General features: G+C 40.0%; 5 protein-coding genes across 10 annotated transcripts; 3 read left to right on the forward strand and 2 right to left on the reverse strand.

Annotated features, from left to right (window-relative positions):
* Positions 1 to 731: 731 nt before the first annotated feature.
* On the forward strand, positions 732 to 2192 carry LOC104778582 (putative fructokinase-3). The gene is made up of 4 exons (XM_010503034.2): positions 732 to 1178; positions 1276 to 1608; positions 1688 to 1804; positions 1898 to 2192. Exons 1-4 carry the CDS (start codon positions 777 to 779, stop codon positions 2087 to 2089), a joined length of 1044 nt encoding a protein of 347 aa, XP_010501336.2. The 5' UTR covers positions 732 to 776; the 3' UTR covers positions 2090 to 2192.
* Positions 2135 to 6058, forward strand: LOC104763920 (uncharacterized). Of its 6 annotated transcripts, none has more exons than XM_087507965.1 (13): positions 2196 to 2448; positions 2545 to 2655; positions 2874 to 2938; positions 3031 to 3091; positions 3216 to 3285; positions 3388 to 3465; positions 3602 to 4059; positions 4151 to 4518; positions 4594 to 4894; positions 4988 to 5224; positions 5327 to 5466; positions 5555 to 5617; positions 5724 to 6058. In XM_087507965.1, the coding sequence occupies exons 7-13, from the start codon at positions 3807 to 3809 to the stop codon at positions 5823 to 5825; spliced, it is 1464 nt and encodes a 487-aa protein (XP_087364091.1). In that variant the 5' UTR covers positions 2196 to 2448; positions 2545 to 2655; positions 2874 to 2938; positions 3031 to 3091; positions 3216 to 3285; positions 3388 to 3465; positions 3602 to 3806; the 3' UTR covers positions 5826 to 6058. The 6 variants fall into 6 exon arrangements, with proteins under 6 accessions (XP_087364089.1, XP_087364090.1, XP_087364091.1 ...); XM_087507966.1 differs by having other exon boundaries at positions 2200 to 2448; positions 2564 to 2655; XM_087507968.1 differs by having other exon boundaries at positions 2204 to 2448; positions 2874 to 2942.
* Positions 5988 to 8042, reverse strand: LOC147946516 (uncharacterized). The gene is made up of 5 exons (XM_087507971.1): positions 7336 to 8042; positions 7060 to 7258; positions 6898 to 6946; positions 6287 to 6824; positions 5988 to 6199 (listed from the first exon to the last, which is right to left on the reverse strand). The coding sequence occupies exons 1-4, from the start codon at positions 7376 to 7378 to the stop codon at positions 6591 to 6593; spliced, it is 525 nt and encodes a 174-aa protein (XP_087364097.1). The 5' UTR covers positions 7379 to 8042; the 3' UTR covers positions 5988 to 6199; positions 6287 to 6590.
* A 35-nt stretch (positions 8043 to 8077) lies between these two features.
* On the reverse strand, positions 8078 to 11571 carry LOC104775140 (coatomer subunit alpha-2). Its single transcript, XM_087507961.1, has 4 exons — positions 10440 to 11571; positions 9099 to 10332; positions 8793 to 9007; positions 8078 to 8709 (listed from the first exon to the last, which is right to left on the reverse strand). Exons 1-4 carry the CDS (start codon positions 10651 to 10653, stop codon positions 8288 to 8290), a joined length of 2085 nt encoding a protein of 694 aa, XP_087364087.1. The 5' UTR covers positions 10654 to 11571; the 3' UTR covers positions 8078 to 8287.
* A 1763-nt stretch (positions 11572 to 13334) lies between these two features.
* Positions 13335 to 16179, forward strand: LOC104764062 (uncharacterized). The gene is made up of 7 exons (XM_087507962.1): positions 13335 to 14213; positions 14305 to 14672; positions 14748 to 15048; positions 15142 to 15378; positions 15481 to 15638; positions 15727 to 15789; positions 15896 to 16179. The coding sequence occupies exons 1-7, from the start codon at positions 13961 to 13963 to the stop codon at positions 15995 to 15997; spliced, it is 1482 nt and encodes a 493-aa protein (XP_087364088.1). The 5' UTR covers positions 13335 to 13960; the 3' UTR covers positions 15998 to 16179.
* Positions 16180 to 16466: the final 287 nt, after the last annotated feature.

A 16466-nucleotide genomic window follows, 5' to 3' on the forward strand; every position in this document is an offset into this window, starting at 1 on the left:
CTAGGAGAATAACTTGAAAAGTGAATCGACCAAGCAGCTTGATGACTGATTAGGAGTGCTTAGCAGTCTTTTTTTTGTCTGTGTGAATTGTTTGTTATGAATGAGAAGCTAGCTAAATTTGGTTGCTCTTACGTTAAATGTTAATCAAGGCTACAAAATAGTATCCTCTTTTGTAATTAATTGTCTCTCATCGATGAGCCAGTCCCATCTTTTAAAAACTTTGCCAACTTTTATCGTTTTGTATCAACTTTTTTTTGTGTGAACTTCCTATATTCCATTAGACTATATGACTTCTAATCATTTTTTTGTGCTGAAAAGGGAAAAACTTATAATATGATACATATGAATTTATAGGTCAAAGAGAGTGAGAATAGAGTCAAGAGTGTTTTGTTTTTATCCACTATCCAACATTTCCATGATCTCAACCATATAGAAATGTTGAATTCTTTGAACCTTAAAAACTGCATCAACTACAATTATGGAACAAATGAAAATCAGATGGAAGAATTTTATTGCAGAAATGTTAATATATCTGGAATTCAAGATATAGTTAGTATATCTACAATTTCTATAAGCTATGTTAGTCCACGTTCCAACATATCTTGAAGGTTTGACTGGTTTATGATTTGTTTTTTCTTAAGAAAAAAGAAAAGAAAAGAGACCACAAAATATCTAAACCATATCCTCACTCCTTATATAAACTAGTAAAACCTAGTCTTAACGTCGTTCACTTTTCAATCTTCAATCTCTCAAACGCAAAATCGATCTCGTTCAAAATGGCATCATCCACCGGCGAGAAAGGCCTCATCGTGAGTTTTGGCGAGATGCTCATTGACTTTGTCCCTACCGTATCCGGCGTCTCCCTCTCTGAATCCCCCGGATTTCTCAAAGCTCCCGGCGGTGCTCCTGCCAACGTTGCCATCGCCGTGTCACGTCTCGGAGGTCGTTCCGCCTTCGTAGGAAAGCTTGGTGACGATGATTTCGGTCACATGCTCGCCGGAATCTTGAGAAAGAACGGTGTTGCTGATGAGGGGGTCAATTTCGACAAAGGAGCAAGAACCGCACTCGCTTTTGTGACTCTGCGTTCCGATGGAGAACGAGAGTTTATGTTTTACCGGAACCCCAGCGCCGATATGCTTCTCCGGCCAGACGAACTCAATCTTGAACTAATCAGATCCGTACGTAAATCTTTCTCTCTCTGTTTTTAAGATTTCAAGATTTTAACTCCTTTAGTTTCACGTGTAAATTTAACCCTTGTTGTATTTGTTTGTGCAGGCGAAAGTGTTTCACTATGGATCAATAAGTTTGATAACGGAGCCATGTAGGTCGGCTCACATGAAGGCAATGGAAGTGGCGAAAGAAGCCGGAGCTCTTTTGTCCTACGACCCAAACCTGAGGGAACCTCTTTGGCCATCCCCTGAAGAAGCTCGGACTCAGATCATGAGCATATGGGACAAGGCTGACATCATTAAGGTCAGTGACGTGGAGCTTGAGTTCTTGACCGAAAACAAAACGATGGATGACAAGACAGCAATGTCTCTATGGCATCCCAATTTGAAGCTCTTGCTTGTTACTCTCGGCGAAAAGGGATGTACTTATTTCACAAAGGTATTAATAACATTGTTTTTTTGGTTTCTTGTTGATAAAGAAATCTTACTTATAAATAAAAAACACACACACTCTGTAGAAATTCCATGGAACTGTTGAAACTTTCCCTGTGGATGCGGTGGATACTACCGGAGCTGGTGATTCTTTCGTTGGTGCGCTTCTGCACCAGATTGTTGATGATCAATCAGTACTCGAGGTGAGTACTCATCAATATTGAATGAATCTTCCTTCATTCATTGTTCGATCAAAATATGATTTACATGATTACCGCTTTATTTCATTTTCTTAGGATGAAGTGAGATTGAGGAAAGTTTTGAGATTTGCAAACGCTTGCGGAGCCATCACGACGACTAAAAAGGGAGCCATTCCAGCTCTTCCCTCAGATAGTGAAGCTCACAGCTTTCTTAAAGACAAAAAGAAACGTCAAACTTATCTTAAGTTCTCAAAATTATGTTGTACGCCTTCTCCTTGTCAATTGTGATTTTTGTAATGTGTTTAATAATAAGAGACCATAGGAGTTATCGACGTGTCCAATAATTATTGGGTGATACCTTTTAATATAAAAAAAAAAATCAATTTGTTTTTCTTCTTCTTCGGTTCCGTCTCTCCTCTCTCTCTCTCTCTTTCTCCGGCGACGAAAGCAAACCGAGAAGTGACGATCCGTTCACCAAATCGGAGATTCAAGTGACCAAAATCGGACAGTTTTGTTCAGAAAAATTAGGATTTCATTTTTAATTGGGATTTTATGTTAGCAAAAATTAGGGTTCGTTCACCAAATCGGAGATTCAAGTGGCCAAAATGGGACAGTTTGGTTCAGTGATGCTCCAATCTCCTTATCTGGTAAGAAACTCTCTCTGAATTTCATTTGTAATTGGGATTTTTATGTTAGCAAAAATTAGGATTCAACGAATTGAGAATTGATGTGAGCAAAATTAGGGTTCTATGATGTTAGCAGAGTTGGGAATTGAGAATTGGGAATTGATCAGATCTTACTTGCTTCTGCTGCTGCTGCTAACTTCACTCGTGGATAGTTTGCTACTGCTTTGAGTGAGAAAGCTCAGCTCTCTATGCTTTTCAATTTTTTCAGAATTTTTGGGATTGTTTCTGTTGGAATTTTTTATCTGAGATTTGGGGGAAATAAGGGTTTGTAATCTCTCTTTGCATTAGATGCTTTTATGATGAAATAGTGAGTTTTTAGTATATGTATATTGCTGCTCTTTTGATCTTGAGCTTTACTGAATTTTTCCATGTTTTCTTATTTGCAGGTCTGAGATATTTTGTACCAAGATGCAAAGAGAACACCGTTTGTTCTGTTTTCACTCGTCCAACCGTACGTATGGACTTCTTGTTATTGATTTGGATTTCTTCTGGAATCTTTTTTTTTTTTTTTATCATAACTCAGTTTGATCTGTGATGTTGCAGGATCCACAAGTTGTCACTGGATCCCATGACACGACCATTAAATTTTGGGACCTTCGATATGGTATGTCTTATCATTCTAACCGTCTGCTTTGGACTTAAAAGCCATACTTATCCCTTCTCATTGTATAATCACTGGTGCAAGTGTATGGTTTCATTTGAATAATGCTGGATTATATTATATGCAGGCAAAACGATGGCAGCAGCACTAACACATCACAAGAAGTCTGTCCGAGCAATGACTCTCCATCCTAAAGAGTATGTATAGTTGCATGGCATCCACCTTGTCAGTCTTTCCAACAGCCGAGTCTTTAAGACGCTCATCCTAGTTTTCCTAATGTTCTCTCTCTTTGTTTGTAGGAATGCATTTGCTTCTGCATCAGCTGACAACATCAATAAATTTAGTCTCCAAAAGGAAGAGTTTTGCCACAAGATGCTGTAAGTCTTTGCTGGATAGATATATACCATTCGTTGGGCATCTCTAGTGCTTTTGAAATAAAAGAGATTTCATATAAATTAAACAGTTTTATTTAGTTGATGTGTTTGAACAATGTTGTCTTTCTCCATGAAACAGGTCACAACAGAAAACCATAATTAACTCAATGGCTGTGAAGAAGCAAGTCTATCAACTCCAACAGAAAAGCCAGAAAAGCCAGACTTACGGGCTTTAATTTAGGCCCACTAGTTTGGTGTATATATAGGGGAGTACATCACACTTGGAGTAGAAGAAACCCTACGGATCGAGAACTTTGTGTCTGTGATTTGTTGAAGTTGATAGAATGGTTCAGATGAATGCGGAGCCTGAGTACGCGACAGCTAAAATAGCGGTGTGGTGGGACATGAAGGGCTGTCCGATTCCCCGCGAGGGTTATGATGCTCGTCAGGTCCGTCCGAGCATAGAAGGGGCGTTGAAGGAACTAGGCTACTCGGGTCCTGTCTCCATCACCGGGTATGGCGACCAAAGACAAACCCCTTATCACATCCTGAAAGGGCTCTCTTCCACCGGAGTCGGTCTTGCACACATCAAACCCGGTTAGTCCAATTGCTATATCGATCTCTGAATTTAGGGGTTTAAAATTTTCAACAAATCTAAGTCCCTTTGCCTTTTGATTGACTGAAACAGAAAGCATATACTCACTCATGTATTCGAATATGCTGGAGTGGCGAGATGATAATCCTCCTCCGGCTTCAATGATGCTCATATCCGACCAGTGGCGAGAAGTCTTCTCTTGGGATCTGGCCCGTCTACAACAGCAGACGAAATACGACTTTTTTCTGGTTTATCCATCAAGGACTCGGGGATGCTCGGCGCTGGCTACTTGTGGAGAGTGGACCTGGGAAAGCTTACTTGAGCCCAAAAGCTCACTTGTTGAGGACAACTGCAGTAGTGAATTATCTTCTGCCAAGTTTTATTGCAAATCGTGCTGTTTCGAATGCCATACCCTGAAGGGTTTCAGGACTCATCTCTCGAGAAGAAAGCATGCAGTGCAAGTAAGCATCCTCTCTCTCTCTCTCTCGTGTACATTGTCCAACTATACTATTTGAGCTGTTCGTTTCCACTCGCAGGAGGTTATGAACCCTATACATCCAGATCTTGACGAAGTAACGAGGAGATGGGGAAAGAACTATGCTGCGAAGCCTGAATACGCGACAGCTCAAATAGCGGTGTGGTGGGACATGATAGACTGTCCGATTCCCGAGGGTTATGATGCTCGTCAAGTCCGTCGGAGTATGGAAGTGGCTTTCAAGAAACTAGGCTACTCTGGTCCTGTCTCCATCACTGCCTTCGGCGACCACAAACAAACCCCTGATCACATCCTGCGAGGGCTCTCTTCCACTGGAGTCGCTCTTGCACATACCACTCCCAGTTAGTCCCTTTTGGTTATCCATCTCTGGAATTTTTAGGGGTTTAAAATTTCAACTATCTCTACTGACGCATGCTTTCCTGTTACTGAAACAGGAATCCAATACAACCGCATCTATGCAGATTTGATGACGTGGCGAAAACATAATCCTCCTCCGGCTACAATTATGATCATATCCTCCCCCGATGCTGTGGAGATGGTGTTCTCAGAGATTCTTGCCCGGGCACAACAACGGACGAAATACAACCTTTTTCTGGCTTATTCATGTAGGCCTTACAAAATGTCAGCCCTGCTCACTTCTGCAGAGTGGCTTTGGGAAAGCTTACTTGCAGGTGTTTGTTTGTCCTCTCCTCATTACCCAGTAACGGTTGAAACTAATTACGCTGTTTCTGAGCTGTAGTTAATATTTTCTTGTTCTTTTCCACTTGTTTCAGAGACACAAAGACGCGTTCTTCAGAAGTGCAGTGAAGGGGGTGAATCTACCAAAATGTTTTATTGCCAATGCTGCTTTTGTGAGTGCGAAAGCCTTGAAAATTTCAGGAAGCATCTCTCGAGCGAAAAACATGCAAGCAATGTAAGCATCCTTTCCTCTGTATCATCAATACGTTGTCTAACCATTTGAGCAACAACCTCTTTAACCTTTTCCATTCGTTGTCAAGCAGGAGGGTGTTGATGTTCCTGGGGGTATTAGTTTGAACCACTACTATCATAGGCTACATCTCAAGGCAAGTTTTTCTTAATGATAATTATAGATTTTCAACAAAGAAAAACATCCGATTTCTTATAAAATGTTCATGTTCCGTATACTATACGTACGTATATATCTTGTAGGCCAAAGTACTAGAAAGTTTTCCAAAGACCGTACGTACGAGGAAAGCATACCGGACGGGATTTGGCCATCTTCATAATCATTTACGTCTTACTTATCGTTGAGCTCGACGTAGGCCTTGAATATTTCAAACCTGCAATAAAGAGATTCAAACCTGCAAGAAAGAGTGGTGAAGTTGTTAAATTACTCGAGTGATAAGTCCTGGAAGCTCTTCGTTTTCGTTTCTGCCAATGTTTTCAATTTGAACTATTTATTTTTCATTTCGGTTTGTTTGCTTTAAAATACTGGTTATATATATTTAAACAAAAAGTAAGTTAATTCTATTTTTTACTGAAAATATTCTAGAAGTTAAAAAAAAAACAATGGCTCAAACCCTTCTTAGGAAATGTAGCGTGCAGTGGAAAAATGGGTTATGAAGGGACCTTGCACTTTGAGCAACCCATCCAATGAGAACAGCTGGCATTCCAAACCCACGAATCTGAGGATGAGACAATCACCAAATCAAAGGATGAAAGTGGAAAGTTGTCATGAATAAACAATACTCAAAAGGCTATATAGTATGAACCTGAACACATGTATTTGCCGCCGGGACAATCTCAGCATTCTTTGCCCAGGTAAAAGGTAAAACAAGACCAAACAGTCAACATTCAGTTGACTAAGCACTCGTCATAAACTTGTTACTCATCTCTCCGTTGTTACCGGTTAGTGCCCAGAAGCCAAACCGTCTTGTAAAAACCATGATCATGAATTCACAAGCCAACCCGATGAAAAGCAAGATCGATATCTGATGTTGTACTTCATCCTTATCCTGCTGCATAAGCATTATTCTATTAGGAAGTTGCTATATAATGTGCACCTAACACTGACATTCACAACAGAAATTTCTTGAAATTGCTCTCTAATAAACTGACCGGGCGAGCAAGATAGGTGGCAACAAGATTTGAAGCCGCAATAGAGAGAAACATGAACGTATAACAAAAAATAATAACAGACGACGCTTGAAGCACATGTTTCATCCATAAATAAATTTGGATAACTGTTACTTGAATCAGTAAACCAGCCAAGAGCATATAAAAGGGAAGAAGGCAACCGCATGGCATGTTCTGCGTTCGAGATAAAACATGAAATCAGAACCAAACTTTTAGAAGGCTTGAGTTGAGTTATCTAGAGAGCTACCATCTGTTTTCTGGAACCTAAAGATCCTGTTTTCCCTTGGTGTTTTACACTGAATCAAAAAAAAATGAAGAGAAAGCTAAAGGAGCAACATTTTGATAAGTCCAACACACCGTTAAATCAAAGAATCAAAAGCTCAAGAAGAACCAACGATAAATGATGTACCATTGAGTTGCTTCAGGCAACAGTAAAAAAAATGATGTACCATTGGTTTCAACTGAGTCAATTTTCACCAACAACGGGCTTACTTTAGGCAAACTGCGATTAACTCCGAATAACAACAACTCAGACATGAAGGACTGTGCAGTTTGAGAGAGAGAGGCTCCCTCAAAACCGTACTCATGGTATACGTCTGAAGCATAACCTAGTAACCAGGAGACATGGTTAGTTGTGAAATGTACAAGGACATATCACCTAGTGAGCGGCTATGACGCTTTGTACCTTTTTGATGTGGCAAAGGGACCTTGCACTTTGAGCAACCCATCCAATGAGAACAGTTGGCCTTGCACTTTTGAAACGATCGCCAAATTAAATAATGAAAGAGGAAAGTTGTCACAAATTAACAATACTCAAAAGGCTATAGTATGTGTATCTGCCGCGGGGGACAATCTCAGCATTCTTTTCCCTTGTAAAAGCTGTAACAAGACCAAACAGTCAACATTGTTGGTTAAGTACTCATCACAAATTTGTTACTGACCCCACGAACCAAACATACTTTACTGGGCACTCCGTAGGTTTCATGACGAACTAGAATCTAGAACATAACGAGACAAACTTCCTCGTAGTTGCTAAAGTCATCCCAGGGAAAGACACGGGTTTTCTCAATCTTCTTGAAAACTTTGACATCCAGAGGTTACAATGTTTTCCTGGTAGTGCCTGGAACAAGTGCCTCGTACTGACACTGCAGCCTTAGTATGGCGTTGGACAAATCTGTTCGATGGTGGCTTTCCTATCCTAGACTATCTTGGTCCGGATACATCAAGTGATGAGGAGGATTCTGAGAAACGTATACGTGATGCTCCGGATTCCTCAAGAGACGAGGGGGCCAAACGTAAGAGGAAAGTTGATGGTGGTTGAAGTGGGAAGCAAAGACATGAATGTCATATAAAACATAGCCTCTAACGGATGTTGTTCGTATCGATTTTTGTTTTCTTGTGGCTATGAATTTCATGACGATTTCGGATTTTGTTTTCTTTGAAATATTGCTTGAAGAAGGCAATTGTATGTTCTCTCTGTTCGAGTTAACCTGAAAGTTACTGTCTACCTTTCTTCTCTCAAACATCCAAGTCTTTACTGTAACAAAACAAAAAGCAGCAAACAGAATTTTAAGACCTCTGCGACTTTTGCAGGACATGAAAGGGATCGATCGGTTCACCTAAATTCTTAAGACCGCTCAGCATCCTCCCTTCTCCTTCTCCTTCCTCTCCTTCTCCTCCCTCTTCTTCTCCTTCCTCTTCTTGTCCTTCTTCAACTTTCTCACACGGCTGATCTTCTTCTTCCCTTTCTTCTTGTACCTTTTCGCCTTTCTCTCACGGGCACTAAGGCCATCTGGTATATGATGGAGGAGGTCTCTCCATTCCCAAAAGAGATCTGCAAGCTTCCTGATCTCTGCTGATGTGTTTTCCTCTAGCCCCTGGACGTAAGCCAATAGGATATTGTGCTTGGCTTTCTTCAATTTTTGTACGACCGAACTGAAACCGTTATCACCAGTTATAAACATTATATTTCTCGCTGTTTCCTTTTTTTTAAGCCAAATTCGAATATCTTTAATGAGTTTCCTATCTGCAGCTTGATCATATTTTGAATTGACCGGTCCTTGAAAGAAAAGAAAAACCTGATGTCATTTTAAGCCGCAGCAGAAGAAAACAAAAAAACAAAACCAAATGATACAAACTCACTATTATATAGATACGCCCGCTTGATTTCAATTCTCGGGTCAAGACCAGCAGGAACATGTGAATTGAGATAGCCTACATATCCAGTAATCTTTACAGGACCCATGATTTTTGCTTCTCTCAGTGAACGCAGAATGTTTGGATAGACTTTCTCTGGGGGAAAACCTGAAGGAACCGGAGCATTTTCCATGTCCCAGGATATCTCCGTGGGTGTCTCACTGAAAGAAAAGATTTGCATTGTTAACAACCAAGAAACTTGAGATTGAACCTAAAAGCAGTTAAAGAGCAATGACTAGAGGAGGGCAATACCTAAATTTATCGTCTATCTTTCTCCTCTTAGCTCTGGAGTTGTCGGCCTCCCCTGGGAAAGGTTGGCTGTCATTCTTTGCGGAATCGTCTATAGTTCTCATTGTGGTATCTCCATCTGACTCAGCTTTCCTTTTCTTGGAAACTCTCGAGGTATTTATGGTGATAGCAGTGTTTTTCCCGTCCTGGTCGAGACAAAAGATTGTATCTCCAGAAACCTTGGTGATATAAATTGGGATATCCATGGTTTGGATGATTTTGCTATCTCCATGAGGACGCCAGTACTTGATATCAGTTGAAGAGGTGTACATAAAGGCACCATTGTCGTCCCATGCTCCGCTTTTCACAGGTATTGGCTCTTTAAGTGTGCACTGGAGGACAAGTTTTTTGCTCGCAATAGTTATTGCATATCTGCTGAGCAAAGCAACACTCTCCATATCATTCGCCCAAACAACATGTCTAACCAAAGAAGGTGTATGGAGTTCACCAAGAACACGGCTTTGCTGAGGATCGAAGAGAACCACTCTATCCTCGGAACTACAAAGCAACTTTCCAGTCCCAGCATAAAAGATAGCATCTACGGGAAAGGGCAGAGAACTCCTTTCAACAACCTCGTTCTCTAGATTCATGACTTGAACCTCTGTGGTGCTTTTAAGAACCGCAAATCGATTAGGGGAAATGAATACCGCAGAACCACCTTCACCCCTCTTTGCATCTATCACAACGTCACTCCTGCCAAGGACATCTTCTTTTGGTATGATGTACAACACGTAAGAACCTCCAACAAGATGGGAGCAGATCAAAACTGCAAGTTCGTCCGGACTGTAAGAGAGAGTCCTAGGATTTTCGTTCAATCTTGGAGTACCAGGACGCCGTATAGGAAGAAGTTGTGAATCTTTTTGAGTTGAATATTTGTAGAGCCGCAAAGAACTCTCTTTCACATATAAGAGTGAATCACCATTCAAAGCAAATGCAGGACGTTTTCTCCCAAGCTTGAACAAGATCAACCCCTTGCCATGTCCCGCTGCCAGTAAACCAACCTCAGGGTGAACTGTAAGAATCCTGAATCGATAATGGGCATAGCTGAAAGTTTGGATTTCAGTTCGCTTGGTAGCATCCCAAACACGAATGCTCTTATCCTTGGAGCTGGATACAATTATGTCCTGTCTTGCAAACATAACAGATGAAACAGTATCACCATGACCACGCAGAGTGGCTAACTCAGAAGCTTCAGTTTCTGCAAAAAAATTGAAAAGAACACATTTATTACGTCAAAAATTTGCAGTTCAGTGGACAGACGATGGTTCGTCAACAACTTTCATGTAAAGAAGGAAAGATAAATACCATCAATACGCCACAGCTTTACTTGAGAATCTTCTGAACCAGAGACGATGTGAGGAAGGGTGGGATGAAAAGAAGCCCAAGTGACTCCTCCACGATGAACAAGTGTGTGCCTGACTAGAGGGATACCCCCACCAATATCCCATATACGAACGGTCTGATCTAAAGAAGCAGTTAAGACAAGGTCATCCTCTTTTGGATGGAACGAAGCACACATGACAGAATGATTGTGATCATCCAAAACAAAAAGACAAGATTTTCCCCGCCCGTTCGATTTTATCCGCCAGTTCCATATGCGGACAGTGGTATCATCACTAGCACTCACAATCCTTCGGAGACTATGGTGAAACTGAACTGTGCGGAGCCAATCCTTATGCCCCTCTAGAGTTAAAAAACATTTGCCTGTCTCGTAGTTCCAAACTTTGACCTTGCTATCATCCCCTGCAAACACACAATGTTGTCAACGCCATCATCAATTACATATGCGTAATATAATAGAAGCCTAACTGTATTGAAGAAGTGTTACAAGGGAGATAACAATCTGATGGTTACACAAAAGGCTAGTGAATTGAGTTCAGTGAAAGGTGCAGAAACGTTTTTTCACTACAGCGAAGGGAATAAGTGATGTGATTGTTGATGTGAGGAAGATTCATGGTACAAATGAGAAACAGATCATAGGTTTGTCTATGTTCGAAAAAGTGCTCGGGAATGAAATGAGGCTTTCAGGATCTTCTGTTCCTAGCCAAGTTTGGGATCCTGGAGAGTTGCTTGCTGAACGAATTGACCTAGACTGGTTAGTGGGTTTCTGTGGTCGTGATAGAATTGTTGTTGATGCTAGTCCTGGGGTTGGTAATGGCATGAAAGAACTAACAGATCCTGGAAGAGCTAACCGTGTATGGGATCGTGGTGGTTTGGAGGATAGACAAGTTCTGTGGGATTGGTTAGAGAAGGATTACAAAGTTTCTAAAGAGTTAAGATTGAGGCTGAAGCTTCATAAGATTGAAGATAAGTTTTCTGACTCATATGTTTTAAGCCAAGTTTGGGATCCTGGAGAAATCATAGCTGAACAAGTTCTATTAGAAGGGTTAGTGAGATTTAATGGTGGTGATAAATTGTTGAAGCAGCCGCTGGGGTCTCATGAAGGCGTTTTTCATGAAAGCTTAAGTACGACCAAGGAATTTCAAGTGCCATTCCAGGATCAAATGTGTCCTTGTGATGAGGTCAATAATGATTAGAAAATATGCGGCTAAATGGGTCAAACATGCGACTAAAAGTAAAGAACAAATAATGTTTTTTCAACGTCGTCTTAACATGCATTTTATTTATTTATATAATGCATTGTTATTATTTTGTTTTTCACATGTTTCTAGTATTGTTCACGGTGCACCATAAAAGTGCTAGTACAACGTAACTTAAATAAACCCTTTGAGAAATGATCTGTACATGACTGGATATGTAAAATATAAATAATCATTGAGTTATACTGACACTTTGATCACCATTTTTGTATATAGTACAATTATTCATTCTAAGACATAGAGGCTAGCTAGAGTAATCACAATTCACAAGCTAATGAGATCTAAAAAATGAAGAATAAAAAAAATGAAGAATAAAAAAAAATGAAGAATATTTTGGTAAAATGTTTTGTTGAATGGTAGTCTTTGTTAGCTAGGGCTTAAAGATTGACTTGATGTTTTTTTGGCTTCGTACACGATCAAGAAGTTGAATTAATTGGCTGAGGTTTTATCGCCGCCACCTCTATAATTGGAGCCTTAACTAGTTCTACAGCATTTACGTATATAATGTATACAAGGCCAAAGCTTCTGCTTCACTATAATTGCTGGTAGAAAAGTATTTTCAACACTTGTTATGACTTGTCCCTTTATCTTTTGGTGTCCACACATATGCGCAACAGTCGAATAACTGGGACAATGGTTACCAAGAGTTTGTGAATTTAGGTCCTAACCATACAACTCCTGACCTACTCAGTCTCTTGCAACTGCCTAGATCCTCACTTCCGCCTTTCGCAAACCCGAGCCTCCAAGACATTATCATGACATCTTCCTCTGTCTCTGCCTATGACCGTCTCTTCCATCTGAATTTCCCTTTGCAGCATCCTAAAAAAATAAAATAGAAATACAAAATGTGTAACAAAATAGTCAAACTTAACGTGTACTAACAATCTTGTTTTGTTTTTTGTTTTTAACATTGTCACGAAGAGTTCTAAATTGAAGCATTTAATATGCTATTCTCCCTAACAGAAAATTTATGGAACAAAAAAGAATCATCGTGGCATTTAGGTTTATAATAAGGCCCTTTTTGCATGTTTTTTTACGTAAGACACAGCTCATTTGTTTAAGAAAATGTTACAAATGTTTGTCAATAAATGAGAAAATATTAAGCCTTTCAGTAGAAAAAAAGAAAGAAGTTTTTTTTTGATTACATTGAGTTTGATTGCATGATAATTTACGAGGTAGAAAGTAGAAAGATGAGCATACCCATATATATACAGTAATCAGAAAGGATTGATTGGACCAAAATGTGGGGTCGTCTTAGATGCAACTTGAAGGTCCGATAAATTTACGGTAGATAAGAAGGTTCGAATTCGAAGCCTACAAAAATCATTGGACCACTCGGCGATAACTGGCTTTGGATTCTTTGGAAGTTTTAGCCTAGGCTAGAGTGTTAATTAACAGGGATGATTAATTAATCTCGTGCTTGGTCCCTCACTCCCCCCTGCGAGTAATAGCTTTTTGGTGATCTTCATTTCATCAACCAGATTATGTGTTAATGTGTATATAGAATGAAGAAAACATTTACCGTGATTTACAAGATTAATATATTGTGGAAAACAAATATATATCTTGGATCGGAATTTTAAAACTGAGAAGATGGTAGCTACTACAATAATTCTAGAAAACGTTGAAACATTTGCTGAATCTAAATTTCATACGAATTTCATACGAATAAATCTCAATTTGTTACACATTTTGTATAACAAGATTCGATAAACACATACGAATAAATCTCAATTTCATACAAGTTGCTCAATTACATCAAAGAGTTGTTAAGGACGATCGATGAGTTCAAACTGCTAGTGGAAAAGAAGAGAATAAAGCAGCGGAACAGGGAAGGCCAGAGAAGAAAGGTAATGGTAAGGTTTATTGTGAAGAACCTCATATGGGTTTAACCATTGGAGGAGGAAAAAATTAAGAACTCTTAAAAATGTTTTTTAAGATTAAATTTTACAAAATAAATAACAAACAAAGAGAGAACATGTATTCTTTTTTGGTGTCAATGGACCATTGGAGATGATGTCATGTATTCTTTCTTTGGTTTTGTTGTATGGCTCTTTTGGGCTTCTAACCTCTGCGAATGTATCAGATTATCCATAGGCCACAACTTACGGGCTTTAATTTAGGCCCACTAGTTTGGTGTATATATAGGGGAGTACATCACACTTGGAGTAGAAGAAACCCTACGGATCGAGAACTTTGTGTCTGTGATTTGTTGAAGTTGATAGAATGGTTCAGATGAATGCGAAGCCTGAGTACGCGACAGCTAAAATAGCGGTGTGGTGGGACATGAAGGGCTGTCCGATTCCCCGCGAGGGTTATGATGCTCGTCAGGTCCGTCCGAGCATAGAAGGGGCGTTGAAGGAACTAGGCTACTCGGGTCCTGTCTCCATCACCGGGTATGGCGACCAAAGACAAACCCCTTATCACATCCTGAAAGGGCTCTCTTCCACCGGAGTCGGTCTTGCACACATCCAACCCGGTTAGTCCAATTGCTATATCGATCTCTGAATTTAGGGGTTTAAAATTTTCAACAAATCTAAGTCCCTTTGCCTTTTGATTGACTGAAACAGAAAGCATATACTCACTCATGTATTCGAATATGCTGGAGTGGCGAGATGATAATCCTCCTCCGGCTTCAATGATGCTCATATCCGACCAGTGGCGAGAAGTCTTCTCTTGGGATCTGGCCCGTCTACAACAGCAGACGAAATACGACTTTTTTCTGGTTTATCCATCAAGAACTCGCGCATGCTCGGCGCTGGCTACTTGGGGAGAGTGGACCTGGGAAAGCTTACTTGAGCCCAAAAGTGCACTTGTTGAGGACAACTGCAGTAGTGAATTACCTTCTGCCAAGTTTTATTGCAAATCGTGCTGTTTCGAGTGCCATACCCTGAAGGGTTTCAGGACTCATCTCTCGAGAAGAAAGCATGCAGTGCAAGTAAGCATCCTCTCTCTCTCTCTCTCGTGTACATTGTCCAACTATACTATTTGAGCTGTTCGTTTCCACTCGCAGGAGGTTATGAACCCTATACATCCAGATCTTGACGAAGTAACGAGGAGATGGGGAAAGAACTATGCTGCGAAGCCTGAATACGCGACAGCTCAAATAGCGGTGTGGTGGGACATGATAGACTGTCCGATTCCCGAGGGTTATGATGCTCGTCAAGTCCGTCGGAGTATGGAAGTGGCTTTCAAGAAACTAGGCTACTCTGGTCCTGTCTCCATCACTGCCTTCGGCGACCACAAACAAACCCCTGATCACATCCTGCGAGGGCTCTCTTCCACTGGAGTCGCTCTTGCACATACCACTCCCAGTTAGTCCCTTTTGGTTATCCATCTCTGGAATTTTTAGGGGTTTAAAATTTCAACTATCTCTACTGACGCATGCTTTCCTGTTACTGAAACAGGAATCCAATACAACCGCATCTTTGCAGATTTGATGACGTGGCGAAAACATAATCCTCCTCCGGCTACAATTATGATCATATCCTCCCCCGATGCTGTGGAGATGGTGTTCTCAGATTGTCTTGCCGAGGTACAACAATGGACGAAATACAACCTTTTTCTGGCTTATTCATATAGGCCTTACAAAATGTCAGCCCTGCTCACTTCTGCAGAGTGGCTTTGGGAAAGCATACTTGCAGGTGTTTGTTTGTCCTCTCCTCATTACCCAGTAACGGTTGAAACTAATTACGCTGTTTCTGAGCTGTAGTTAATATTTTCTTGTTCTTTTCCACTTGTTTCAGAGACACAAAGACGCGTTCTTCAGAAGTGCAGTGTTCTTCAGAAGTGCAGTGAAGGGGGTGAATCTACCAAAATGTTTTATTGCCAATGCTGCTTTTGTGAGTGCGAAAGCCTTGAAAATTTCAGGAAGCATCTCTCGAGCGAAAAACATGCAAGCAATGTAAGCATCCTCTCCTCTGTATCATCAATACGTTGTCTAACCATTTGAGCAACAACCTCTTTAACCTTTTCCATTCGTTGTCAAGCAGGAGGGTGTTGATGTTCCTGGGGGTATTAGTTTGAACCACTACTATCATAGGCTACATCTCAAGGCAAGTTTTTCTTAATGATAATTATAGATTTTCAACAAAGAAAAACATCCGATTTCTTATAAAATGTTCATGTTCCGTATACTATACGTACGTATATATCTTGTAGGCCAAAGTACTAGAAAGTTTTCCAAAGACCGTACGTACGAGGAAAGCATACCGGACGGGATTTGGCCATCTTCATAATCATTTACGTCTTACTTATCGTTGAGCTCGACGTAGGCCTTGAATATTTCAAACCTGCAATAAAGAGATTCAAACCATGTGTGTAATTAATGTATACAACTTGTGTCTCCATGTGTGTAATTAATTAAGATATTTTGTTCGTTTCTTCCCGTTTTTTTGACGATGCGATGCTTTTACATATCTATACCATATGCTATTTAAACGTAATTTATATTCTTTCGTAGGGGAATAACGTGTATCTAAAACAAAATTAAACGTAAGATACAATTATCACTATTTCACATCCAACGGGGAGAAAAAAAACGCTTAGGACATCTCCATTAATGCATCTTAAACGAAGTTGCTTAACACATATTTTTATTATTAATTTTGAAAAAAGTTAAATTTAGAACTTCTTGACAAACTGTAAACTTTTATGGGACAATTGAAAGTTGTTAAATTTGGAGTTCTTAAAAAATAATTATAAATATTATATATTTTAAAAAAACTTAAAA

The sequence above is a fragment of the Camelina sativa genome, chromosome 3 (genome assembly GCF_030686135.1).
Source record: "Camelina sativa cultivar CO46 ecotype springtype chromosome 3, ASM3068613v1".
NCBI lineage: Eukaryota > Viridiplantae > Streptophyta > Magnoliopsida > Brassicales > Brassicaceae > Camelina > Camelina sativa.

Coding starts and splice junctions, on each gene's coding strand:
- LOC104778582 (XM_010503034.2), top strand. CDS start 777: ATGGCATCATCCACCGGCGAGAAAGGCCTCATCGTGAGTTTTGGCGAG. Junction 1,179..1,275: donor ATCTTGAACTAATCAGATCC/GTACGTAAATCT, acceptor TTGTTTGTGCAG/GCGAAAGTGTTTCACTATGG. Junction 1,805..1,897: donor ATGATCAATCAGTACTCGAG/GTGAGTACTCAT, acceptor TCATTTTCTTAG/GATGAAGTGAGATTGAGGAA.
- LOC104763920 (XM_087507963.1), top strand. CDS start 3,807: ATGGTTCAGATGAATGCGGAGCCTGAGTACGCGACAGCTAAAATAGCG. Junction 4,519..4,593: donor GAAGAAAGCATGCAGTGCAA/GTAAGCATCCTC, acceptor TTCCACTCGCAG/GAGGTTATGAACCCTATACA. Junction 5,467..5,554: donor GCGAAAAACATGCAAGCAAT/GTAAGCATCCTT, acceptor GTTGTCAAGCAG/GAGGGTGTTGATGTTCCTGG.
- LOC147946516 (XM_087507971.1), bottom strand. CDS start 7,378: ATGGGTTGCTCAAAGTGCAAGGTCCCTTTGCCACATCAAAAAG. Junction 7,259..7,335: donor CCCTTTGCCACATCAAAAAG/GTACAAAGCGTC, acceptor CCTGGTTACTAG/GTTATGCTTCAGACGTATAC. Junction 6,947..7,059: donor TTGCCTGAAGCAACTCAATG/GTACATCATTTA, acceptor TTTTTGATTCAG/TGTAAAACACCAAGGGAAAA.
- LOC104775140 (XM_087507961.1), bottom strand. CDS start 10,653: ATGTGTGCTTCGTTCCATCCAAAAGAGGATGACCTTGTCTTAACTGCT. Junction 10,333..10,439: donor AAAGCTGTGGCGTATTGATG/GTATTTATCTTT, acceptor ATTTTTTTGCAG/AAACTGAAGCTTCTGAGTTA. Junction 8,710..8,792: donor GCGGGCGTATCTATATAATA/GTGAGTTTGTAT, acceptor TTTTCTTTCAAG/GACCGGTCAATTCAAAATAT.
- LOC104764062 (XM_087507962.1), top strand. CDS start 13,961: ATGGTTCAGATGAATGCGAAGCCTGAGTACGCGACAGCTAAAATAGCG. Junction 15,639..15,726: donor GCGAAAAACATGCAAGCAAT/GTAAGCATCCTC, acceptor GTTGTCAAGCAG/GAGGGTGTTGATGTTCCTGG. Junction 15,790..15,895: donor ATCATAGGCTACATCTCAAG/GCAAGTTTTTCT, acceptor TATATCTTGTAG/GCCAAAGTACTAGAAAGTTT.